Below are 27,453 nucleotides of genomic sequence, written 5' to 3' on the forward strand. Positions count from 1 at the left end.
CTGAGAGACAACACCCTCTTTGTAAAGAATCTCCTGGGCTTACTAAGAGGAGTTGCTATCAAGAGACAGGAGCCAGTGATGACTGCACTCCACGTGACGGCAACAACAGTGAAAACACTAAAGTGGAATAAATTGCACATTGCTAGCAAACAGAAAGTCAAAGGAAGCAAATACATATGTCAGATAAAAAATAAATTTGTGTTGTTTTTAATCAAGTCAGCAGTAAATGATATTTTCAATCATATAAAAAGACTGCACAATGTTACATATTGAACTAATAGCCTTATTGCACAAAATGGCAGCTTAGGTTACTTAGGAAAGAACTCTGAAAAGCTGCTACATTCAATAATCACACAATGCTATAAAGTGAACATAGCTGGCTAGATGTTATCTCTTTGAGAAAACTCTCATTTTTAGTTGAGAAAATCAATGACATAGGTGTAAGTGAGAGACACAGTTTTAAAGTATTATCCTGTCACTCCTTGGAACCTGAATGCTGCCCAGGCTGATCAGGTGAATATAGCGTGCAGTCTGCTAGCTGGAAGAAGTTTGTAGTGTTGCAGAGATGTTGTGACTCTCAGCCATCAGTCCCTTGTCACTTCTGTTTGTCACATTAAGTTCAAATCAGGCATTTAACTGGGCAGCAGTGGGTCTTCCCAGCGACCCCAGGCATCCTGACAGTTTAAAGCTGTTGGCCAGTCAAAGACCATTAACTCAGCAGTGCCACTCAGAATGCGGTGGCTGCTGCTGGTACTGTGCCCACCCAAGGACCACCATCATTATTGGACACCAATGGCAGGAGAGTGATGAAGAGAGAGGTGTTGTGGGCAGGGTCAGCAGCAATCTAGGACAGAGGATGGCTCTCAATAGGCCTCCCTCCCCAATTCCCGAAACCCACTTCCTCTTCGGGCACAGAGTGCCTTTGAATGTGTGTCTAAAAACAATGCCCCCCCTTTTTCAATGTCCTTCTTACCAGCCAGAAGCTGCAAGCAAGTCACAAGTCCCCACACACACCCTCCATTGGGGGCATACCAGCAGCATTGGGATGAGGCCTTAAGTGGACACCAATTGCCTCCTATCACTGTCTCCACCAACTGAATGATCCACCACCACCAGACTTGCTGTTGGCATCGGCATTGACCTTCGCCTTTTAACAGCTGTTGAGGTGTGTGCATAAGGTGACAAAAGTGTCCACTCAAATCTGATGCTCTTAATCCAAGAACAGCCCCCACAGCCACAGTTATATGGACGAGAGTCACATTATCACTAGAGCTGGGCCTGAATTTTCCCAGCTCCACTGTTGGAGAGAGGCAACAGCAAGAAACAAAATTGGGTAGTAACACCTCAAACACATCCCCTGCAAACTTTGAGAGGCAGTGAGGGGGTAAAATGGGTTCTCTGTTCCAGATTGTTAAGGTCAGAATTAGGGGCAATTGAGGGTGAGAGCATTTGCTGGCATTTTCTGCTGCTAGCAAAGCAGCTACCAGTTACCATGGAGGTGCCCTCCTATGGCAGGCTATGCAACCACAGGTGTCCAAGCCTCCAAATGTCAGAGGGGGGTCACCACATCTGCAGCCCAAAGAGCCACCGAGAGTGTGATTCATGGGCTGAATGGCTTTTCATCTCTGAATCTATCTCTCTGAAGGCAGCTCTGGGTTGTGGCGTCCTAATGGTCCCCATCTTTCCCAATGGGGCTGATAGAGGGCTCCGTAGCTGCCAGGATGAGCAGTAGCAGGAGCCCATTCTCAAGGGGACTGTGAGTGTTGCCAATTCATTGGGCACCCCTGGAAAGATCATGCCAGCGGTGCCCACTGACAATCAGGTCTGCAAGACCCCTGCTTGGTCCTGGCAGCAGGATTCTGAATGCATTGCAAATTCTAGTCCGTACAGATAGGGTAGTGTGGAGGAGATTCCACTGTGCTCGGTTAGCCTTTGGAGTGTTTATCATGCAAAACTATGAAAAGCAGCATCACCATGGAGTGCAGAAAAGTCACATGATTCATATAAAGTGCCCCCTTTGAAAAAGAGAATAAGCCAATGGAGGTCCAATGAACTTTTTCCTGCATCTCTCAGAAAATTAGAAGAAGAATACAGAAATTGAACCAATAATGAGGTCAGAAAGATTTATGGGATTTCACTTTGCAGTCATCACATTACAGGAAGGATCTAATTCAGGGGAGGTGATGTCCTAGTGGTATTATCACTGCACTGTTAATCCTGAGACCCAGGTAATGTTCTGGGAATGCAGGTTCAAATCCCACCAGGGCAGATTTAAATTTAATTAAAACAAAATCTGTAATTAAGAGCCTGATGATGAATCTTGGTAAAAACCCATCTGGTTCACTAATGCCCTTTAGGGAAGGGAAATTGCCACCCTTAGCTGGTCAGGCCTACATGTGACTCCAGACTCACAGCAATGTGGTTAACTCTAACCTGGAAAATTAGGGCTGGGCAATAAAGGCTGCCTAGCCAGCAACACCCTCATCCCATTTTTTAAAAATTGCTATAGAAAGAGTACAGAAGAAATTGTTGCCAGAACTTGCGACTGGAAGCTATAAGCAAAGACTGCAGAGGCTAGGATTGTTTTCCTTAGAACAGTGAAAGCTATGGGGTAATTGTTCGAAGATGAGAGGGGGAAATCGTTTTCACCCAGAGAGTGGTCGGGACCTGGAAATCATTGACCAGTTTGGTATTTGTGGCTGAAATTCCCACCCCATTTAAAAGGACTGTGGATCTGTACCTGAAGCGCTGTACAGTGGATTAGTGAAAAGTGGATTAGAATGGGGGAGGAGGACTGGTTTATTCAAATGGTGCAGGCATATGGGCCAAATGGCCTCTTTCCATGCTACAACTTTTATGTGGTTCTACTGACCACTTCAGGAACTCTCTGTGCAACTGCAAAAGTACTGGACTGCCCTCAGCTCCCCCCACCTCTCTGCAGTCCTCAAAGTAAAGCCAGTGCTGAGGATGGGTGTTGAACCATAGAGAGTGGAGGAAGGAACAGAAAGGTCAGAGTTCACAGCAGACTGAGGATAGTAATCAGTACGCTGACAAATCTAAACTCATCGATACTCCCAATCTTGTCAACCAGACCAGCCTTGCACCGAGCAATCAGTCCTGTGGCTGGTATTGATATTGTTACAGGCTGAACTGAATGAACGATTTGGCCGGCCCCAGCATATGCAGGCATTAGATGTTTTTAAAAAATGATCATTTAAATTCCTGTAGCCAGCATGCAGCCACAATTAATTTGTCAACAGTTGGCCCACAGCTGTCTGAAAGATTATCCACCGCGTTCTGAAAAGTGCGTAATCCCTTTTTCCGAAGGCCTCTGAAATTAAAAAGCGAGAGAGAGAGAGATCCATCTCCCAGACAGTGTTTGCTGGGCTGACTGCAAATCAGAGGGTGGTGAGGGAGGGGGCTGTCCATGCCAAGGGTGGGGATGGGGGCTGGGGTTCATTCCCTAGGGTCACATGTTCTCAGTTTTCTCCATGTTGGTGTTTTGATACTCGTGAGAAGAGGCAGCCATTTTGGCTTTTCTCCTGCAAAAGGGATAAGAAAGAGAAATGATGAATATTGTTTTTCCGTGCTTGTTCAAAAGACACAGGACCAGCGAGACCGTCTGAAAGTAATTGTAGATTTGAGGTTTCAGCGGAACAGGCTGGTGTGCCGTCAGCATCTACGGAGAGAAACAGAGTTAACATTTTGGTTCAATCACCTTTTGTCACGACTGGGAATGGTTAGGACTGTGACAGGCTCTTGGCAAGTATGGAGGCACGGAGAGGAGGAATGATCAAAGAGGACAGCGGAGCTAGTTTTGAAGGCAGGAGCAGCTAAAGGACAATATGCAAAAGGGCATGATGATGGGACAAGTAAAGAAATGAAGCTAGAGCAGCTGAAGAGAAAATAAAGTCACCAACAATAATGTCTGTTATAATAGGCGAGGCACTTATGACCTGAAGTCGTTGAATTCAGTACTGACCACAGTCTCAATTGCAATATCTCCTAGGGGTGGTGGCCCTACCTATTGTCCATCCCTATCAGTCATACATTTGGCAGTGGTGGACAGTTTTCCCATCCTTAAGTCAATTTAGGCTCCGTTGTCATGGTGGGTGGGTGGAGGGGGTGGGTTGAGGGAGTATCAGGGTGTCGATAAAGTGTGGTGCTGGAAAAAGCACAGCAGCTCAAGCAGCACCTGAGGAGGAAAGAGTTGATGTTTTGAGCAGGACCCTTCACCAGAACTAATGAGACATAGAATAGAATCCCTACAGTGTGGAAACAGGCCCTTTGGCCCAACAAGTCCACACCGACCCTCTGAAGGGTATCCCACCCAGACCCATTCCCTCTACCCTATATTTACCCCCAGCTAATGGACCTAACATACACATTCCTGAACACTACGGGCAATTTAGCACGGCCAATTCACCTGGACTGCACATCTTTGGACTATGGGAGGAAAGAGCTGAAAACGTGTTGCTGGAAAAGCGCAGCAGGTAAGGCAGCATCCAAGGAGCGGGAGAGTCGACGTTTTGGGCATGAGCCCTTCTTCAGGAATCCTGCTCCTTGGATGCTGCCTGACCTGCTGCACTTTTCCAGCAACACATTTTCAGCTCTGATCTCCAGCATCTACAGTCCTCACTTTCTCCTACTATGGGAGGAAAGCAGAGCATCCGGAGGAAACCCGCACAGACAGAGGGAGAAGGCTGGAATTGAAGCTGGGTCCCTGGTGCTGTGAGGTAGCAGTGCTAACCACTGAGCCACCCCATGTTATAGCTTTTCAGGTCCTGGTGGAGGGTCCTGCTGGAAATATCCACTGTCCTGCTCCTCGGATGCTGCCTGAACGGCTGTGCTTTTTCCAGCGCCACACTTTATTGACTCTGAATCTCCAGCATCTGCAGGATCGCCTGAGGTTCAGCTGTAGCTAATTAAAATGCACTTAATGGGGTCCCTTCCTGGAATTTTATATGTGATCCGTGGACAGCTCACCCCCTGTAAAGCCTCACAGCCTCCCTGTGGACGCATTCAAGGCATCTCCAGTGATGGAGCACCCTGTGGCCCACAGAGGCCAACGCCAAGAGAAAGAGACACCTTCATTGGGAGACTACCCAATCCTTGCGACTAACTTTCCCAATGCCTCCCTTACAGAGGCTTGCCTGATTGACACCAGTGATCCCCAAACCCACTTACTTGTACCCTTAACCCTCTCCACCATGGCTGGCCCTGGGCGGCAGCAATCCCAGCACTAGCCACCACTCCTGGTGGCGCTGTTGGGACAGTGCAGCTGCATCCCCTCTGACTGGACAGCTGACTTCATCAAGGATAAGGCTGGCACTGAAGATATTTCACTGGCTGGATCAACCTAAAATCCAGTTGTAGTTTCCATAACCAGCAGAGGCAAGTGTGCTCCGCCCCCACCACCTCTTGGTCAGTCTTCTCAGCCACCATCTCCATGTAAAATCCAGAATGTTAAACCTGAAAACCTACAACATGACTCATCAACCAATACTGCCTTTGGTCAGACCACACTTGGAATACTGTAAGCAATTTTGGGCCGCGTATCTAAGGTGGAATACACTGGCCTTGGACATTTGTTTGTGTGTGTGTGTGTGTGTGTGTGTGTGTGTGTGTGCACGCGCATGTGCCGGGCGAGGAGTCCAGAAGAGGATTACAAGAATGGTTCTAGGAGTGAAGGGCTTGTCATTTGAGGAATGGTTGAGGACTCTGGTCTTTACTCAATGGAGTTTACGAGGATGCGGGTGGATCTGACTGAAACTTACAGAATACTAAGTAGACGTGGAGAAGATGTTTCCACTAGTAGGAGAGACTAGGACCCGAGGCACAGCCTCAGAGTGAAGGGATGATCCTTTAGAACGGAGATGAGGAAGAATTTCTTCAGACAGTTTTTGATGTCTCTGTGGAACTCATTGCTGCAGAAGGCAGTGGAGGTCGAGCCATTGAGTGGATTTAAGACAGAGATAGGTTCTTGATTAGTGAGGGGATCAAAGGTAATAGGGAGAAGGCAGGAGAATAGGTTGAGAAACACATCAGCCATGATTGAATACTGAATAGCTTAATTCTGGGTATTGGCCACAGGAAGTACTAAAGAGACATTGGTGTGTGTATGTCAATAGATGTTAGAAGTTGGCAGCTCAAGTAGATATGGTGAATAAGAAGGCATATTGGTCGCTATTGGTTAAAGAATTGAATGCAACAGCAAAGAGGTTACGATGGAGCTACATTAGTTAGGCCACAGCTGGAATACTGTGTAGAGTTCCGCTCACAATCCTATAGGAAGGATGTGACTGTACTGGAGAGGGTGCAGAGGAGATTCACCAGGATGTTACCTGGACTGGCGTGATTCAACTATGAAGAGAGACTGGATAGGCTGGGTTTTTAAGTCCTTAGAGCAGAGAAGGCTAAAAGGGGGATCAGATCAAGGTGTATAAAGTTTCAACTGATAACCATTGCTCTCATTCAGATAACTGCTGTGTGTAATGATTCTGTTATTTCTTGCGTGCCTCCTCCAGTCTGGCCCATTTATTGCTTCCTTTTAATGTACTTATCCCATAACTTCATCCCATTTGTTATTCAATCTTTCCTGCTGTCAACCATATTTGTCTCTTGAACCCTTTCTCCCTTTCCCTGGACCTGCTTGGGACCAGTTAAATCCCTCATGTTTTTCAGTTCTAATGAATGACCATTTCCCTGAAACATTGACTTTGTTCCTTTGACCACAGATGCTGCCTGACCTTGTAAATAGTTGCACTATTTTTGAGTATTGTTTGAACTCCTGAGCGCCTGCAATATTTTCCGTTTAATTTGGCTGTACGTTCACACAATTATGCTCTTAAAATGGTCAACGCAGCTAAATCCATTCACCTTGCAGCTGGAGACTCAAACTAAAGAAACCTCAAGATATTTTTACACTGAATTATTAAAGATCAGACAGCAGCTAATTTAACTCTGCTATTTTAGAAATGGACAAGGTAAAACTTCCTCCTTTTAATTTTCAATAAGGTCTTCAATGGCCTGTCCTCGCATAAAGGTAACTGCACCCTCATAAAGAAAGTTTTCTTTACCGATACCTGAATTCTGTCCAAAACCAGGACACGGCATCCACCTGTGAGTGAGGCCGTTAGAAGCTGATCAGAATGCTGACCAATTGTAACAGTATGACAGACCATAGTAGACAGCCAATACTTTATCAATTGGTTGACGACTGTGGACAAAGAAGCTTAGAAGCACAACACACTATTTGGAAACTGAAGAGGGCACATCAAATCTCAGGTTCTCTACACTCAGAATTTAGATGTCTAACACTCCATAATATCCATTGGAACAGGGTGGTACTAGGTATCTCCCTCTGCTCCAACTGCCACTGAGCAGGAAGAATGTACACACTATATGAGTCTACTAAAATAAACTATCCTTAGTGGAAGAGGGAGGCAATTATTCCATACAGTAGAGAATCTAATCTAATCAAATTATAGTCTGGTTGAAGATTTGTAGCTCGGGTGTCCGTTGTTGTGGTTCAACAGAACCACAATAATCAAATTACACTTGCATCCTTGTTTTCAACATCGTCCCCTCCCTCCTGTATATGGGAGCAGGTGTAGGTCATTTAATCCCTCCAGCTGCTCCACCACACAATAAAATCATGGCTGATCTAATTGTGACCTCAACACTCTGTTCCAGCCTAACCCTCATAACCTTGGACTCTCTTGTTAGTCAAGAATTTACTTACCAAGTAGCCTCCCTCCAGCCCTACAACCCTCTGAGATTTCAACATGCCGACAATTTTGACCTTTCATGCATTCCCGTTTTCCATCACTCCATGTTGGCAGTTAGCCCTAAAGCCTCCAATTTCCTCCCTACACTTCAGCACCCTCTGTACCTGCCCTCATCAAGGGTGCTCCGTAAAATTATTTCACCTGCCCACGTACCGCTTTATGTCGCTCCACGAATCAAAAGCCTTGGGATATTTTCGTATGTACTTGTGGCTTTTCAATCCTGAGCAAATGCTATGCCATGAACAAATTATATCCTTGTGTCAACTTCCATTTTTGTTGGGTTGGTACCTCCACTAAAATGGTTGACAGAAGAAGCTGGTACAGTTGGATCTGTACTGTGGCTAATCAACATCTCCATAGTGATTGGTTAGTCCAGTTAATAAAGGAAAGCAATGTGCTTGTTGAGCACGATAGTTTAATTCTATTGCTGATGTACCTTGTAGTTCATGTTAGGACACAGATGAGTAACCTGTGGAATACAGCTGTTACTTGCTTGGTGGCACAGAACTTAAACGTTGCTAAAAAACTAACACGAAGTTGAAGGTTTTCATCCTGCATTCATCAGGACAGAAGCACAAGGAAATCAGTTTTATAATGGAAACACCAATTTACACGGCATGAGAAAAGAGGGCTGATTCGTTAGAATATGGTTAGTCTGGAACAGGAGCTGTTACCTGTCAATCTCAATTACCCAATTACATTCAAACTAAGCAACTTGAAACTATTCAATCAGAAGTTAATCAGTTATACAACAGTTTACAGCTACTGCTGGCTCTCAGGGCTAAACATAGTCCAACCAACCAGCACTCCATGCTGCAGAGATTGATGTTCCCTTTTGTAAAGTTAGTTTAATTGTGATAAGTGCAAGCTGGAAAGCTTCAACTGATTATCTCTCTCTTGCAAATGTTCAAATTGAACCAATCTAACTTACCAGTCTTTTTTTTGCCTTAAAGTGTCTGAATGACAGAGAACTCCCAATGCCACACTCAGCAGTCCCCAAATCACTGAGGTAACCAACTAAACAGAGTGCTCCATTTGTCCAATACACAAACCACCCACACCCTCCTCTCACCCACTCCCTCCTCTCACCCACTCCCTCCTCTCGCCCACTGACATAAGACACAATTAAAAAATGGCCTGGCCTGGCAGGAATTAATGAATAGTACAACTGAGTGTTAAAAATATTCCCTACAGCCCAGCAGAGGAGATGTGTTTCAAACGACTATCTGTTATCTCCATGTGATTAATTAGCAACATTTCAACAATCATAGAACTACAGTGAGGTTATAAATGATAAATGTGATGATAGTGCACGATATTCTTCCAATTATCCCCCATTGATTTATAGTACACACAGGAATATTATACTCCGTTAAAGCCATCTCTTAATGTAACACTGCTAACACAGCATACAGCCTTCCTCATGGCCTCATGATTAAAGGATGTCACTGAGCTGTACAAACTGTGTTGTCTTAGGTTCAATCCACCATCATGCCCAAGCCTTGTTCTCTTTGACCTGGAGAGCGACTGGTGGTGGGATGGTGGGGGAGAGCATGAGGACTAAATATGATCCCGGATCCCACTCCAGCTCGCTATCTGTGACTTCAGGAGAAAGTACACACATGGACATCAGAAGAGGTCAGGGACAGGTTCAGCTGTGATGCCCCAGTGGTTAAATAACACGTACAGCATATAGTTTTTAAACTCACATGTGAAGCCTGAAAACAGCAAAAGGCAGAGTGGGGCAATCTGTATGCACTCAGCCCCCTACTGTACTCACGGTATATCCATGATTATATCACCAAATACCAGACTAATGTCATTTACAAGTTCACTGATGACACCATCATAGTTTGTTGAATCTCAGATGGCAACAAAACAGAATACAGACAGGAAGTGGAAGATTTGAAAAAATGGTGCACTGAGAACATGCTAGCTCTCAATGCCGACAAAACCAAGGAACTCATTACTGACTTGCGGCGGGATGTTACTCATGCCCCCCTACACATTAACAGCACAGAGGTGGAACAAGTGGAGAGTGTCAAGCTCCTGGGAGTGGTCATCCACAACAAGCTTTCTTGGATTCTTCATGTGAACTGGTTACAAAGGCCCAACAACGTCTCTTCTTCCTTAGGCAGCTGAAGAAATTTGTCATGATGGTGAATACCCTTGCCACCTTTTATAGGTGCGCCATCGAAAGCATTCTTCTGGATGTATCACTACCTGGTATGGCATCTGTGCTATTCAGGATCGGAGACGGTTACAGAGAGTGGTGAACTTGGCCCGGACAATCAGAAAGGCCAACCTCCCGTCTACAGAATCCATCTACCAGACCCACTGTCAAGGAAAGGCCACCAGCATTCTCAAAGCTCCATCCCACCCTGGCAATGCTTTTCTACAACCTCTACCATCGGGGAGAAGGTACAGAAGCCTAAACACATGCACCAGCTGATTTCAAAACAGTTACTACTCTACTGTTGTTAGAATACTGAATGGACTCACAAACTCTTAACATTCACCTGTACCTGTGTTTTTTTTTGTTTTTGCTGCTGTTTACCTATTATTTACTTATCTATGCTATTTAACTCTGTGACCTGCCTGTAATGCTCGCAAGACAAAGCTTATCACCGTGCCTCAGTACACGTGACAATAAATTCAATTCAATTCAATTCCAGAACAAATCAGTGCCGTAAGAGAGGTATAATATCCTCTCTCTGCCTCAGACTTGGCACTGAGCCATGGTATTCTAACGAGAGGCAGCAGAGAGGAGATACTGTCAGGCATCAGAAAAACATCACTCTGAGAGTGAGAAAGACAGATTGGAAGGAATACAGAAAAGCATGGGGCTGCTTTAATATAGTAAAGTCAGGTTCTCCCAAAGTATCTTACAGCCAATGAAACGCTTGGATTTGCCGTCTCCTTTGTAATGCAGTCAGTAATTTATGTACAGCAAACTCCCACAGAAGAATGGCTGCCAGATAATCAATTATAGAGATGTTGGCTAAATAAGAAATGTTGGGCAGAACACCAGGGAGAGGGCCCTTGCTCTTTTTTTGAATAGTGTCACAGGATTCCTCACTTCAGGAATGATTCAGCAACAGTTTAGCAACATCTCAGTATTACACTGCAGTCTCAGGCACAGAACTACAACCCATGAGTATCTGAATCAGGATACTCATTCAATCCCAGCTGACGGAATGCTTGATAAATTCTAAAGTTGGCTCGACCTGGTTCCTTAAACATGGAACATTCCTAAAGAAGCCCTCAGATCTATTTTATTGAGAATGTCACTATTCACTCTGGATTTCCTTTTACACTTCCACGCAACTATTACCAGCTGTTCAAGGTGATGAAACAAATTGAAATTCTTCTTCATGTGCAGTGGAAAATGACTGATGGTTACCAGGAAGTCTGTTTTACAGTGCACCTGGTTTTCCTTTTGATTGGAGTCACAACCTCCAAAACGCCAGAAACACTCCTTGGAGTTTTACTGTGCACATAAGGTATAATCTGTGGTAATGAAAGGCACTGCAACATGGCCAGGGACCTTCCTAGGAGCCACTCCAGCAGCTGTCACTTTACCAGAGTAAAGTGGGATATCAAACACAGTTACGTAACCGTGTGTTTTGTTTTTAGTTGTTCAGGCCACATTGAGATTCCAAAATACTGGGTTGAGTAGGCCTGATCTGCCACCATTCCCAAGAAAGGTCCTTAAACAAGCACCAGACAGCTCATCAGAACATTCATGGGTCCAAGTGTGTCTGAAATTTATCCTTAACCAAAGTGTATAATGTAGGTACGGATTCAGAGCAGGATGCTTAGCCACAACATTCAACAATTTTCTCCCACTGAGGCTTCTCTCAATTTTTTTTTCAACCTGTTATTGGCCTCAGTTATGACCAAGCCTTTGAGTGGACAATAGACAATAGGTGCAGGAGTAGGCCATTCTGCCCTTCGAGCCTGCACCACCACTCAATATGATCGTGGCTGATCATCCTCAATCAGTATCCTGTTCCTGCCTTATCTCCATAACCCTTGACTCCACAATCCTTGAGAGCTCTATCCAACTCTTTCTTAAATGAATCCAGAGACTAGGCCTCCACTGCCCTCTGGGGCAGAGCATTCCACACAGTCACCACTCTCTGGGTGAAGAGACAATGGCATCAAAATCTGAAGTAGTCCCTTTAATTCACTTTTGGTCTCTTCTGATGGTACTTCAATAAATCTCTAGTCGGCTTCCCTTCATTCCATGCTGCAGTTCCATCCACATACTGATTCTTTTCCATTTGCACCAACTTTCATTCACCTCTCACTCCTGTACTCATTGACCTAAATTAGCCAAAAAGTCAAGATAAGCTGCCAAATTTGGAAAATGTCATTGTTGTTTTTTAAAGTTTCCCTCTGGCCTGGCTCTACCCAATCTCTGTAACCCTCTCAGGTATCTGTTCTACTCTACCCCTGGCCCTTTAAGTATCACAGATTTTAACCCTTGAAGAAAGTGAGGACTGAAGATGCTGCAGTTCAGAGTCGAAAAGTATGGTGCTGGAAAAGCACAGCCGGTCAGGCAGCATCTGAGGAGCAAGAGAATTGACAAAACATCGATGCTCCTGCGCTTCGGATATTGCCTGACTTGCTATGTTTTTTTAGCACCACACTTTTCAAATTTAACCTTATGAGGCATGGTGTCCAGGCTTTGTCCTGCCAAGGCCCTAATGTCTAGAATTCCATCTCTAATCCTCACCTTTCTCTCTTACTGAATTTTGATTTGATTTATTACTGTCACTTGTACCTAGGTACAGTGAAAAGTTTTGTTTTGTGCACAGTACAGGCAGATCATACCATACAAAGTGTGTTGGGTAGCAGAACAGAGCGAGGAATACAATGCTACGGCTGCTGAGAAGGTGAAAGAGGTTCCTTCAAATTCTTCGACTGTGTTTTTGACTACTGGGTCTCACATCTCCTTATGTGGGCTCAGAGTCTAATTTTGCCTCAAACTTTCGGTGAAATAAAACAGGATGTTTTATTATTATTTAATGGCACTGCGCAAATATAACTTGCTGACGCTGTTGTTGCAGAGGTAGCTTTTCATAGATGCAGCTGGGCTTCTGGAGTCCGCTAGCGCTTCTTATTGAAAGGTGTGTCCTGAATACACAGTGGCCCAATTCACGAAACTGTCTGTCTCAGGAAACAGCACTACATATTATCTGCTTCAGGCAGACATCAATAAAACATCTGATGACAATCAGAGATCTCTTTCAGCCATAGTTCTGAAATAATTGGCCTTTTGGCCTTGCCTTTCGTCTGAAAATTTAGCAAAATGATTACTGATTTCTACGCCAAAGACCTTTGCATTACTCAGGAGACAGATGAACAGGTTTTTGAGGTGGACGTGGAGAGGGGAAGCGAATTGGAAAGAGATGTCTGCATTTACCGCAGCTATTAGGAACAATACTAAACTTAAAGTCACTACGCAAATACTGGCCAGTTTACACACAAACAGTGGTACAATCAGTTAACCTGTTCCTTGACAGTGTTATTTGTGGCAGGAGGGTGGCTAATGGTCACCGAGAGTGTTGACTGTTCTTCAGAAAGTGTCTGAATCACTTGGATCTCTCATTCATTCCAGGATAAACTAAGCTGGCTTCCTGGTCTGTAGTTAACTTGTGAGCTGCATCCTCAGTTTGTGTTGATCAACACCCCTAACCCTTTGTCCTATAACTCACTGCACAGGTGGGTGCAATCCACAGCACCATTGGCCTCAATGTATTTTCTTCCTCTTGAAGCAGCTGTATTGTATAAGACTGGGAGGAGATATGTGGGTGTCTGCCAGGAGTTTTAAGCAGAATTGCACTTGATATTTCCTCAGTCGAGTATTCCTAGTCGAGGTAGCAGGCACCTGGGACCTGTCACTTTCTCTTTCTCATTGTGAGATACCTGGGAGTGGCCGTACACAATGGAGAGAGTCTGCTTTACTGCATTAGGTGGTTTTTCCACTGTGCACTCACTCATCACTTTAGATTAAAGGATATTCAATACACCTGGAGATAGCTTTTGTTCAACAATTGAAAGCTATTTCCTGTCAGGGATTCTGTTTACAATACAATTCACACAGTACAATCCTTTTGTCAAACGGTTTTGCATCTGTGCTTATAGAATTTCAAAATGGCTGCAGTCACCTTGCAATAGAACATTTGCTTCTCATGTGGTGCTGAAGTCTGAGTGGTGTTTTTTGCTTTGTTTTGGACAGTGATCTACTGCTGAATGAACTGAGGTACAGTCTGTCATTGTCAGCAGTTCGTCTCCACCTCCATCAAGTGATTATTCCTTCGATGTGAATTTCAATGCCTGATGCTTGCCCTCACTCGGCATGCACACCACCGCATTTTACAGCATGGATTCCTGAGCAGCCCTCAAGAATGAGAATATTGGACAATTTCTCAACTCCCCTGGCCCGGCGAAAATGAACCCTCCAGCACTAGCCTGCAGGAATTCGATTTTCAGCACAGTGTTGAGAACCCAATGTATTCCAAGTCCTATTCTTGCACCCAAGCCGTGTTATTCTTGTGACACTACCTGTAAATTCAAATAGCCCGATTGGACAGACAGTGAGAAGCGGGAGCTGCCATACCTGACAGCTGTAGCTGAGGTAGGCGACAGCCATGATGTGGCCTGCTGCTGCCTTACTGAAGTGAAAGGCCAGCTTCCTTGGGGACTGACAGTGTCCATGGCAACAAAGGAAGCTCTGGAAATGATGCAAGAAGCTCCAAAATAGATCAGCTTTGTGTTAATTAGAGAGTTTATTCCTAATTGCCCATTGTATTAAGTGCATTAGTCAGGGGTGAGTATAGGTTAGGGGAATAGGTTTGGGTGGGTTACTCTTCGAAGGGTCGGTGTGGATTTGTTGAGCCGAAGGGCCTGTTTCCATACTGTAGGGAATCTAATCTAATCTAATCTAATGGTCAAGTTGCAAACCTTGACAGCTGTACACAAGTATGCATCGAATTGTTTGGATTCGATTAATTGAAGACTTGAGATTCCAATCGGAAACACACAAGGAGTTTGTGTCAATCGGTCATCGACCGGAGCTGATCAAACCTCCCATTTCCTTCTCCAGCTGTCCCTTTGAAAATTCAAATCTGCCCCAGGAGCAGTGGGATCCTGACATCATTCAATCTTACCCACCTCGTCCGGCTGCTATTTAATAATCCACCCCAACTCTTTCCTTAGCACAGACTGGAATTTAAACAGTGGGCCTCCATGATGCTTATGGCTAAATGTAAGCTCTTTTTTACTTGCTTGCTGAGCCTTCGAGAGGTTTGTAAACTGTCTTGAGCCACTCCTTTGTTTCACCCATTTAGTCCCTTGTGATGGATTTTTCCATCATTTATATTGTTTAGCAATGAAATCTTTCATATCTGACAGAAGGATGATGGGAATGTCAGCCATCTTAACTTGTCCTACAGGAGATGCCATTCTGCTTGAAGAAACATGAAAAGGATCATCATCAATTTTACTTGCCTGTTGCAATGTCACTAACTCAGGAGGGAATAAACACAACTGCAACAGCATGAATGCAGCATCTTTAACTTAGCAAAATGTCCTGGAGGTTCTTAGCAAAAATGTTATCAAACTAAATTTTACACTGAGACACATAAGATGTTTTGGAACAAATCACCAAAAGCTCAGTCAAAGAGAGGCAGGTTTTCAGAAGCACTTTACAATGGAACAATGTCTTGATCCTAACTGATGTTAATAGTAAATACGTCAGATCCTAGATTGAAATCTGACTTGGTAGACCCTGACTTTGTTCTTTGGTTAACTGTGGAGGTCAGTTACCAAACACGTTTACAAGAGTCTGCAAGTGTACTTTTACTAAAATGCATAAAATTTTTCCTCAATGAGGAAAATGTGCACTATATCATAACACATGAAAAGTTTGGAATGTTTTCTTTACAAAAAACAGAAAAGGATTCAAGCTAACCATTTTTCTTTTATCCCATTGCTATTCTTCCACTTCGAAACCCAAATGAAGATTTACTATAACCTACACGCCAAAGCTTCTTGATTGTTTTGGCACAGCTGCAACCTGATTCCTTCTGGCAAATTTCTGCATTATGTGTTTTTTCTTTAATGGGTGTTTCTCCTTTTGGCATTTAAAACAAACTGCAAACTAAACTAAACTTCAGAGCAAGCACAAATTCCCCATTGTGTGTTTACAGCATCCTTGTCAAATATCTTATCACAGAATCTATGTCTCCACTCTCTGGTACACCCAGATACACACACTGACTAAATCTCTTCTGCATTTTTCTGTGTCTCTGTGTCATCAGGCAACAGTACAGCTCTTCCCTACTTCATGTTTCTCACTGAGATACTAACTGCAGCAAAACCGCATTAAAAATGTATGCAAACAAGCAGGCCACAAGACATTGCTTCACCAAGTCACCAGGAACAACTCAAAAAATGTAAATGCAGGCCGGTGTCAAAGGGATGATGGTTGAACTGGCCTTGGTTCACCCTAAACCACAAGCAGCAAATCTTGGTATGAGCTCAAGTTTACAAAGGATGCATGTCTGGTCAGAAGACCAATGAGATAAAAACAGAAATCGCTGGAAAATCTCAGCACATCTGACAGCATCTGTGGAAAGACATCAGAGTTAATGTTTTGGGTCCGGGCTGGTGGGTGTACGGAATGTTGAATGACTAGAGAAACTGAGGTTTTGGTCAAGAAAAAGAAGGAGGCATATTTTGGGTATTAGCAGGGGTCAAGTGAATCCCTTGAAGAATATAAAGACAGTAGAAGAATACCTGAGAGGGAAGTCAGGAGGGCAAAAAGAGGATGAGATAGCTTTTCTAAATAGGGGTAAGAAAAATCCAAAGGGATTTTATAAATACATTAAGGACAAAAGGATAACTAGGGAGAGATAGGACCCCCCAAAGATTAGCAAGGCAGTATATGTGTGGAACTGCAGGAGATGGGGGAGATACTGAACAAGCATTTTGCATTAGTATTTACTGTGGAGAAGCATATGGAAGATAGAGAATGTCAGGAAATAAACAGCAACAGTTTGAAAAATATCCATCTTACAGAGGAGGAGGTGCTGGATATCTTAAAATGCATAACTGTGCATAAATCCCCAGGACCTGATCAGCTGTACCCTAGAACTCTGTGGGAAGCTAGGGAAGTGATTGCTGGGCCCCCCTGTTTCCTGATGAAGGGCTTATGCCCGAAACGTCGAATTTCCTATTCCTTGGATGCTGCCTAACCTGCTGTGCTTTAACCAGCAACACATTTTCAGCTGTGATCTCCAGCATCTGCAGACCTCACTTTTTACCCCTGCTGAGATACTTGGATCATCGATAGTCACAGGTGAGGTGCCGGAAGACTGGAGTTGGCTAATGAGATGCCACTGTTTAAGAAGGGTGGTAAGAAAGAGCCAGGGAATTATAGACTGGTGAGCTTGACATCAGTGATGGGTAATTTGTTAGAGGTATTCCTGAGGGACAGGATTTACATGTGTTTGGAAAGGCAAGGACTGATTAGGGATAGTCAACATGGCTTCATGCATGGGAAATCATGTCTCAAGAACTTGATTGAGTTTTTTGAAGAAGGGACGAAGAGGATTGATGAGGGCAGAGCAGTGGACATGATCTATATAGACTTTGGTAAGACATTCAACAAGGTTCCTCATGCTAGACTGGTTAGCAAGGTTACATCATATGGAATACAGGGAGGACTAGTAACTGGCTTGAAGGTAGAAGTGGTGGAGGGTTGCCTTTCAGACTGGAGATGTGTGACCAGTGGTCTACCACAAGGATTGGTCTTGGGTCCACTGCTTTTTGTCATTTATATTAATGATTTGAATGTGAACATAAGAGGTATCGTACGTTTGCAGACAATGCCAGAATTGGAGGTGTAGTGGACAGCGAAGAAAATTACCTCAGAGAATAATGGGATCTTGATCAGTTGGACAATGGGCCAAGGAGTGGCAGATGGAATTTAATTTAGATAAATGTGAGGTACTGCATTTTAGAAAGGCAAATCAGAGCAGGACTTATACACTTAATGGTAAGGTCCTGGGGAGCGTTGCTGAACAAAGAGACCTTGGAGTGCAGGTTTGTAGCTCCTTGAAACGAGAATCACAGGTAGAAATGACAGTGAAGAAGGTATTTGGTATGCTTTCCTTTATTGGTCAGTGCATTGAGTAGAGGAGTTGAGAGTTCATGCTGTGGCTGTACAGGACATTGGTTAGGCCACTTTTGGAATACTGCATTCAATTTTGGGTCTCTCTGCTATAGGAAAGAAGTTATGAAACTTGAAAGGTTTCGGAAAGGATTTACAAGGCTGTTGCTAGAGTCGGTGGGTTTCACCTATAGGGAAAGCACGAATAGGTTAGTGCTATTTTCCCTGGTTCGTTGGAGGTTGAGGGATGACCTTATACAGGTTTATACAATCTTGAGGGGCATGGGTAGGGGAAATAGACAAGGTCTTTTCCAGGGATGGGAGAATGTAAAGCTGGAGGGCATAGGTTTAGGGTGAGAGGGCAAAGATATAAAAGGGACCTAAGGGGCAACTTTTTCATGCAGAGGGTGCTGCGTGTTTACTTACATCTAAAAGGCATCTGGATGGGTACATGAAGGGAGGGATATGGGCCAAATACTGGTATAATTTCAGATATCTGCTCAGCATGTACGAGTTGGACCGAGGCGTCTGTTTTCATGCTGTATAGTTCTATGACTCTATGGCCCTTCTTCAGAGCATTCAGATAGCTCAGTCCAGAGGTAACAAAGGCACAGATGAGGTTTTCAGCAGCAGACAACTAGGAAGAGGGTACAGATCACAAAAGACTTAGGAGCTGAGCTCTTCACTCCCACTTCCAATATTATTGTCAAGGGAGGAGCAGATACTGTATTGAAGAGATGCAACAATTAGCTTAGTACATGTACTCATTTCAAACTGTTACAGAAAGCAAAAGGACATCACAACAGAGAGAGGACCACCTGTTTGATGTGACAAAAAAACCAAACAGCAATAGGATCACATGGTGTGAAGAGAGAAGCTGGGATCATCCTCCTTAGAGCAGAGCTGAGTAAAGATGGCCAACTTATGAGGCCAGCGATTAGATTAAATTCCCTATAGTGTGGAAGCAGGCCTTTCGACCCAACAAATCCACACTGACCCTCCAAAGAGTAATCCACTTCCCTCTGACTAATGGACCTAACACTATGGGCAATTTAGCATGGCCAACTCACCTGCCCTGCACATCTTTGAACTGTGGGAGGAAACCCGCGCAGACATGGGAAGAATGTGCAAACTCCAAACAGACAGTCACCTGAGGCTGGAATTGAAGCTGGGACTCTGGTGCTGTGAGGCAGCAGAGCTAACCACTGAGCCACCATGCCATCCTAAACATTAAGAAGAGGAATCCAAAACAAGGATGGATTGAAGTTAGACTTAATATTAGTTCTTAGCCATTTGGAATGATGTCTGGAAACACTTATACACACACTGGGATGGAAATCTGGAATTCTCTTCCCAAAAAAAAGCTGCTCAGGATGAAGATCAATTAAAAATTTGGCAGTTGCAATTGACAGATTTTGGTTTGACAAAGGATCTGGAACCCAAGGCAGATAACTAGAGTTAAGATCCAGATCAACCATAAAATAATTGAATGACCTACTCCTGTTCCTACACTCCTGAATAATGACAACAATTCACTTTACAACAAAAGGTAAAGGGCCTCCATTTACTGTTAGGCCTTGAGATAATTCATCAAGTGGATTGGCCAACACCAAAATATGGCTCGTTAAACCCATGCTGAAAATGTGTGGCTGGAAAAGCGCAGCAGGTCAGGCAGCATCCAAGGAGCAGGAGAGTCGACATTTCGGGCATGAGCTCTTCTTCAGGAATCGGCCCGAAATGTAGATTCTCCTGCTCCTTGGATGCTGCCTGGCCTGCTGCGCTTTTCCAGCAACACATTTTCAGCTCTGATCTCCAGCATCTGCAGTCCTCATTTTCTCCTTGTTAAACCCATGCCCCAAGTTTCCCATGCAAATCTCAGCTGAGTGCAAGCTCAGAGAGTTTTTAAACCATAGTTAGATCTTTGTGTCATCAGGAGTTTGGGAAAAAAAAGTCAAAAACTTATTATTTCCATTGTCAGTGCAGTAACAGGTATGAGTCATTGCCCAGGTTTTGCAGAGACAAGAATGTGCCCACTACTGACCTTGATGAAAGCTATTGTAACAAAGATATTGTAACTTTAAGGCATGTTCTCTATTCCAACATACTCTGAATTTGGCAGGATTTAAAGGGTTTTTTTGTGATATCCACCAACAAGTAGGAAGCTGATCAAACAATTAGGTTGCAGAATTCCTACATACAACCAAGAAGGAGGCTAAAGGTATGGGTTTTAGCTCACATTTTTATTATTAAACAGAAAATGAAATGAAGATTGGGACTAACAGGTGGGACTAGAGAAGAAACTGGAACATGATTAACAATCTTGAAAAAATAAAATAAAAATTGTTTATGAATTCTAAATTATCCAATATTCTTCTGATGGAATGAAACTTTGTAGTTATAAGGTTAGATTTTTTAGAGCCAGAGCGTTATTCGACTGTAGGTATAATTTAGTATGGCTGTTATAAATCAGCTCCTCCTGACTAAATAATTCTTACCATCTTCATTCAACAGCCAGCCAAGTGTACAAAAGCGTTGTAGTTTATGTTAAATCATCTGGTTTGAATTTTTGCCATGAGAGAAAGGTTCTCCGGTCGGCATTAAGTTGACTGAGGAGCTACAAAGGGCTTTGGGTTTGGAAAGGGCATGACCTGGCAAGAGACAATGGGTACAAGGGAATGGGCGCCCTGAGGACTGAAGGATCTTTCATCCTGTATTCTTCTAAATGTTGATCGCAATGCTGGAACCCCAAAGCAGATCACCAGTCCACACACACACACACACACACACACACACACCCTGTGAAGGAGATTCCAGGCCTCTGTGATGGTTGGATCTGTGAAGACTGTACCAATGTACCCTATGGAGGAACTACAGGTCATAAACAGCAACTTCTGGATTTCCACACTTAACTGTGCACACAGAGCTACCAAAGTTGTTGTCAGTCTTATGTAGAAAGCCTCTTAAGTGCTGACTGTCAAAACTGTCAACTCCCAGCCTATTTAATCCTTCACAAAGGTAATTTCTCACTGGACTTATTCAGCATTGAGGGCTGATCCTTTGTTATTCCAGGTTTCCGCTGCAAGGTTAGAGGAGGGGTAGACCACTGTGGGAATTTGCATCCTACCTTCCAGAAGGCTTTTCAGAAAAATTCATTCCTCGTGTTGGTTTGTTGTATTCTGGTGCTGTTTACATTGACATTGAACAGACAGGGGGCTGTTATTTTAACTTTGGTTGATATCAAATTGACAGCATATTAAGCATAGCACATGATGTAACCTTTCACTGACCACAGTCCAGAATGAGGCACAATTGTCTTCCTATGAACATAAGAACAGGACTAGGCCATTCAGCCCCTCAAGACTGTTCCACCATTCAATGAGATTATGGCTGATCTGTGGCCTAACTGCCTTTGTCCCATATCCCTTAATGCCTTTGATTAACAAAAAATTAACAATTGATCCAGCATTCACTACCGTTTGTGGAAGAAAGCTCTAAACATATAACATGGAGAGAAATTCTACACCAGTTCTATTTAAAACATGGTATGCCTCGCACTCTAAGCAAACCTTCTTCTGGCCTACCATCCAGTGTTCGTTCACTCTGAGAAGATCATTTAATATTGTTGATAAAGGCAAGTTATTCCCTCTGGTGGCGGAGTTGAGAACGATGCAGCATAACCTTAAAATTACAGCTAGAACACTTAGTTGTGGTCTGACCAGAGCCTTACCCAGTTTTACCAATAACTCCCTACTTTTATATTCCATTCCCATCGAAATACAGGCCTATCTTTAATCTACCTTTCCTATTACCTGCACTTTTAAAAGAACGACCAGTGGAAATTTGGAATTTTTCTCCACAAAATGCTGTTAAGGTTGGGTCTGTTGAAAAATCACAAAAATTAGATCGAATTTGCTTTGGTAAGGGATACAGAGCAAACGCAGATAGTTTCAGCTCAGCTATGATCTGACTCAAAGACAGAACAGGCTCAAAGAGGAGAATGGCCTCCCTTTTTCTGATATTCTTGACTTTGCATTCATCCAGTTCTGTACTCCTGTGCATCACTTATCATTGTGCCTGACACACACACAACCTTATACGCTCACTTATTTACTCAGCTTCACTCAGGAGCAATTGCAAGTTAGCCTGCCTGCTCTTACCAATGTGAGAAACACCAAGGGGAACCAGCAGATGACCTGGGTTCCTTTTCAATAAGAGCTTGGTTTTGTAGAGGGGAAGGTGGGGCCCACCATCCCTCAATCTACTTTACACCAAAAGTCAAATCTTCTCAGACTGGCCAAATCAAAATAAGGTTCCGCACTCTGGCAGGAAGAATAGAAAATATTATTTAAATGGGGAAAGACTGCAGAAAGCTGCAATACAGAAGGATTAGAGATCCTGATGTGTGAATCAAAGAAGCTAGAATCCAATTTCAGCATGTCTTAGAAAAGATAAATGAAACATTTAGCCAGTGTTGCCAAGGGAATGGTGTATAAAAGTTGAGGGATCTTACTAAAACTGCACAAGGCACTAGTCAGGCCACAACTGGAAAACTGCAAACAGGTTTTGTGCCTTAACTAAGGGAAGCTAATTCAGTATTAGGCACAGACTAGAGCAGATCTGGGTAGCACGGTGGCTCAGTGGTTAGCACTGCTGCCTCACAGCACCAGGGACCCAGGTTCAATTCCAGCCTCAAGTGACTGTCTGTGTGGACTTTGCATGTTCTCCCTGAGTCTGTGTGGGTTTCCTCTGGGTGATCCTGTTTCTTCCCACAGTCCAAAGATATGTAGCTTAAATGGATTTGCCATGTTAAATCACCCATAGTGCTCAGCGATGTGCAGGGTAGGTGGATTAGCTATGGGAAATGCAGGGGTGTAGGGAAATGGATTTGGGTGGGATGCTCTTCAGAGGGTTGTGTGGACTCAATGAGCTGAATGGCCTGTTCCCACACTATAGGGATTCTGTAATTCACTGGGCCACCTTTGTGGTGATTTTCTTACAAGCACAGGTTGAGTAGTTTGTGTTTGTACTCATTGGAGTTCAAGAGAATAAGGTGACTTTATTGTAAAAGGGGATTTGACAAGATACAGGCTGAAAAGTTACTGTCCCTTTTTGGAAGAGTCTAGAACCAGATGAGATTATCACACAGTAAGGAGCAGACTAAGAGATGAGGAGAAACTTGTGTCTCAAGGATAGTGAGCCAGTGGAATTGTTTACCACAGAGGGCTGGGTCAATAAGTATATCTAAGGCTAAGACAAACAGATTTTTAATCAGTCTGAGGACCAAGGGTTATGAGGAATAGGCAGGAAAGCTGAGAATATCAGAGCAGCTGAGATCTGATTCAATGGTGGGATGGACTGAATGGGCCAAGTGGCCCACTTCTGCTCCCATATTTGTGGTCTTAAAATTATACTGTACTTTGTACATCAGTGAGATGTACATAGACATAAAAGCTGCAATATTGTAATCCAAGAAGTTATTTCTAATACCACAGTCATTCAATGATAACATAGCCATAAATATTGTGCAAGGCAGCTAACTGATGGGCTTGAATCATAGTGGATTTAAAGGATTTATAGGTGACATTCCATAGAAACGTTAGAATAAAAGAAGGCCATTCAGCCTGCTCCACCATTCTGGAGTATTGCTGCTCATCTACCTCAATGTCACATTCCCACAGTATCCCTGTATCCCTTGATGTCATTGGCAACTATCAATCACTGTCTACAATCTCAACAAGGTCTGAACTTCTCAGATAGAGAATTCGAAGGAGTCACTACCTTCTGGATAAGGAACCTCCTCCTCATTTCAGTCCTATATAATCACTCCTTATCCTGACACTACCCCCTTGGTTCTGGACCCTTTCTCCTAACATCACCAGCTAGGGGAAAGCATCCTTTCTACATCTACCCCATCCAATCCTATAAGAAATTTGTTACTTTCAATGAGATCACCTCCTCTTCAAAAACCCCAGAGAAAATAAGCTCAGCCTCCTCACTCACGACTCATAGGACAGTCCCTGCATCCCAGGAATTCAGTCCAGGGATCCTCTGCTGCACTCCCTCTATGGCAAGTTTAACCTTCCTTTAGTAAGTGGGGGGGGGGGGGCCTAAACTCCAAATGAAGCAGGACATTGTTATTCCTGTAAAGAATATTCAGGATTCATTCTGCAGGACGGGTCTTCTTTCAGCTCCATATTTGAAGTTTCCCTCTGCAGCAGGTTTTGGGCCAACACCGAGGGTGGAAATATAAATGGTTGGTTCCCAGATAAATATGCACTGGCCACAGTCCCTATCCCATTCATTGGCACCTGTGATTTTGGTTGCATATGGTACAGGGCCATCCTTACCAACACGGTGGATGTTGGTTAGGCTCAGTAAGTACCTTGTTAACTTTAGATAATGGAAACCAATGGGGATCATCCAATCAGCTTCTGGTTTCTCCATGCAACGTGAAGTGACTTATCCTTGGGGTGGCATGGTGGCTTAGTGGATAGCACTGCTGGTGCACAGTGCCAGCGACCCAAGTTCAATTCCAGCCTCAGGTGACTGTGGAGAGTTTACACATTCTCCCCATGTCTGCATGGGTTCCTTTCCACAGTCCAAAGATGCACAGATTAGGAGGTTTGACCATGCTAAATTGCCCATGATGTCCAGGGACATGTAGGTTAGGTGGATTAGTCAGGTAGATGTCTCACTCTCCATTGACCCAATGGGAAAAGGGTGCAGCCAACATTGACAAGGGGCTAGCTTGTCTTTTTCATGCTGTTATCCCTTTCCAACATTCAGAAGAGCTGCTCAAATAATTATCAATAAGATGCCTTTTGCATCTTTTTGTTGCTCCTTCTCTTGAAGTTATCAATGCAGATCTCTATAACAAGTGGTTCATTAATTATAGCATGAAGACTTCTGATGCCAGTTTCACAGAAAAATGGTGAGAACTAATTGTGATGGGGGTTTGTTTTGTGTTTGAACATATTAAAATGCAAAATATGAATTGAAGCATTCTCCGAACCAATAATTAATGCAAGAAGCTTGCCAAGAGGTCATTGACTGAAGGCAGTCTCTGCTGGCAATCGTGACATTTAAGACACCTCAGCTTTCTCTGCCATTAAATAAGCATTAAATAGATCCCTCAGTGGGTTTGTTGGTAACTACGCTAGCTCAGTAAATTGTTGAGCTTCACAGCACATGTTGGGCGGCACGGTGGCACAGTGGTTAGCACTGCTGCCTCACAGCGCCTGTAGACCCGGGTTCAATTCCCGACTCAGGCGACTGACTGTGTGGAGTTTGCACGTTCTCCCCGTGTCTGCGTGGGTTTCCTCCGGGTGCTCCGGTTTCCTCCCACAGTCCAAAGATGTGCGGGTCAGGTGAATTGGCCAAGCTAAATTGCCCGTAGTGTTAGGTAAGGGGTAAATGTAGGGGTATGGGTGGGTTGCGCTTCGGCGGGTCGGTGTGGACTTGTTGGGCCGAAGGGCCTGTTTCCACACTGTAAGTCTAATCTAAAAAAAATGAAGGCCTCAGGCTCAATCATTCATAGCAGCTAATCTCACCAACAATTTGGTTGGCCCTGATATATCCTCTGAAATGATAAAGAGCTTTTACCTGAAACGCCGATTTTCCTGTTTCTCTGATGCTGCCTGACCTGCTGTAGTTTTCCAGCATCACACCCTTGACTCTGATCTCCAGCATCTGCAGTCCTCACTTACACCTATCCTCTGAAATGGCCTAACAAGCTACATAGTTCAGGGAATTAGGACTGGGCAATAAATGCTGGCCTTGCCAGTGATCCTATATCCCACGGAAGAATTTCTTTTTAAAACTAGGAACTTTAAAGCATCCACCAAATGAGTGAAGGAGAACTCAAACGGTCAGACGTTTCACACTAAATCACCTCCAAATGGCTTGTGTCCCAATGACACAGCAGGAGGTCATTCAGCCCTTCGAATCGATTCTGCTGTTCCTGGCTTACATGTACTATCTTCATTTATCTTTGGCATGAGTAAGAAGACTCCTACCTAATAATAATATATCAATCTCAATGAAGCTAATGACATTTCAGATAAGGCAGTGTAAAGAAGTATTCTCTGACAGGATTCCTGAATGTCTTTGCTCTAATTTAAAAGCTATCCCCCTTTGTTCTGGACTGTTGCACCAGAGAAAGCAGTGAGGGCTCGATTTTCACTATCGAGACAGATAGCTCAGTCAGGAAATTCCTTGACTTGGCAAATCCAACCAGGCAGGTTGTGACCCTTCAGACAAAATTTTCACTGTGGGGGAGGTCGGTGGAAAACAGAGTTGGAAATGGCCACGAGTACACACAAATGTACTGTGCTGTTCAAAAGGCCTTCTTCGGTTCTCTGGTCTTTCATCCCTTATGTTAACTTATATTTTAGGCCCTCACCCCTTACATCATCCATTTATTGCCTATGCCACTTCCAAGCCAACCAATGCCTTGCATGGCAACTGATGGCACTTCCATGCCCATTCACACAGAGCATACTGTCCGGGTGCATAACGACCTGGTATGGCAGCTGCCCTGCCCAGGGCTGTAAGAAACTACAGAAGGCTGTGTGTACAGCCCTGTCCATCATGGAAGCCAACCTTCCATCCATGGACTCCATTTACATGGCTCACTGCCACAAAAAGGCTGCCAACATCATCAAAGACCCTTCACACCCCGGTAATGCTCTCTTATAACCGCTTCCATCAGGCAGAAGATACACATGCACCGGTAGGTTCAGGAATGGCTTCTTCCCTGCCATTTCTAATCTATTGAATGTACTATGTAGCCTCCAATAATGTTGATCCTGCTAACGTTGATTTCTCTTGTACGCCCTGTGCAATGTAATCTACATGCCTCTAACTAAATCTTTTGTTCTGTACATTCATGCTCACTATGATCTGCCTGTACTGCTCGTAGACAAAGCTTTTGACTGTACTTCAATGCACATGACAATAAATCAATCAATCAGTGAGCACACCGCGCAGAACCAATGAAAATTGTCACAATAGTATGTGCACAATTGCTTTAAAAACACACTCATTATAATTTGCTTTTTAAAAAACTGCCCATGTTACAACCCCAAAAAATGTCAATCAATTTAAAATTTCATTAAGAAGCTATAACAGCTAGCACCTCTTTATCTTATACAAATAAACATTGAGCCAGTAACAAAAGTGATCACAGAGAAAAATAGCTTATTACAGCATCATAAAGCTGTCAATCACCAAAGTTTCCTCTTTTCCACAGCTGTGTTAACAAAGTAAAACCATTTACAGCAGTCTGGGCTCCTAGCCAAGTCTCGTTATAATTGTAAGGCACTATATAAGTTGTTGCTAAGTGAGGATGAGATCAGGTTTGATGACTAGCATGTTTCGGTTTGATGCAGAAAAAATGCCAAGAGAAGAAGGGATTGGAAAGCAGGTGGTGCCCACAGGCTGTAGCTCAATATGAGCCACTCCTTTAGCAGAAGAAGGGGA

The 27,453-nt window shown here is 43.8% G+C and overlaps 1 protein-coding gene across 4 annotated transcripts in view; it reads right to left on the reverse strand.

Moving 5' to 3' along the window:
- Positions 1-274: 274 nt before the first annotated feature.
- Positions 275-27,453, reverse strand: part of susd2 (sushi domain containing 2) — a 233,071-nt gene continuing 205,892 nt past the window's right edge. For all 4 annotated transcript variants that reach the window (XM_060843721.1, XM_060843718.1, XM_060843720.1 and 1 more), the window contains one exon: positions 275-3,542. In XM_060843721.1, coding sequence (XP_060699704.1) covers positions 3,470-3,542 — 73 coding nt within the window. In that variant the 3' untranslated portion in view covers positions 275-3,469. The remainder of the gene's footprint in view (positions 3,543-27,453) is intronic.

Source organism: Hemiscyllium ocellatum, chromosome 24 (genome assembly GCF_020745735.1).
Source record: "Hemiscyllium ocellatum isolate sHemOce1 chromosome 24, sHemOce1.pat.X.cur, whole genome shotgun sequence".
Taxonomy (NCBI): domain Eukaryota; kingdom Metazoa; phylum Chordata; class Chondrichthyes; order Orectolobiformes; family Hemiscylliidae; genus Hemiscyllium; species Hemiscyllium ocellatum.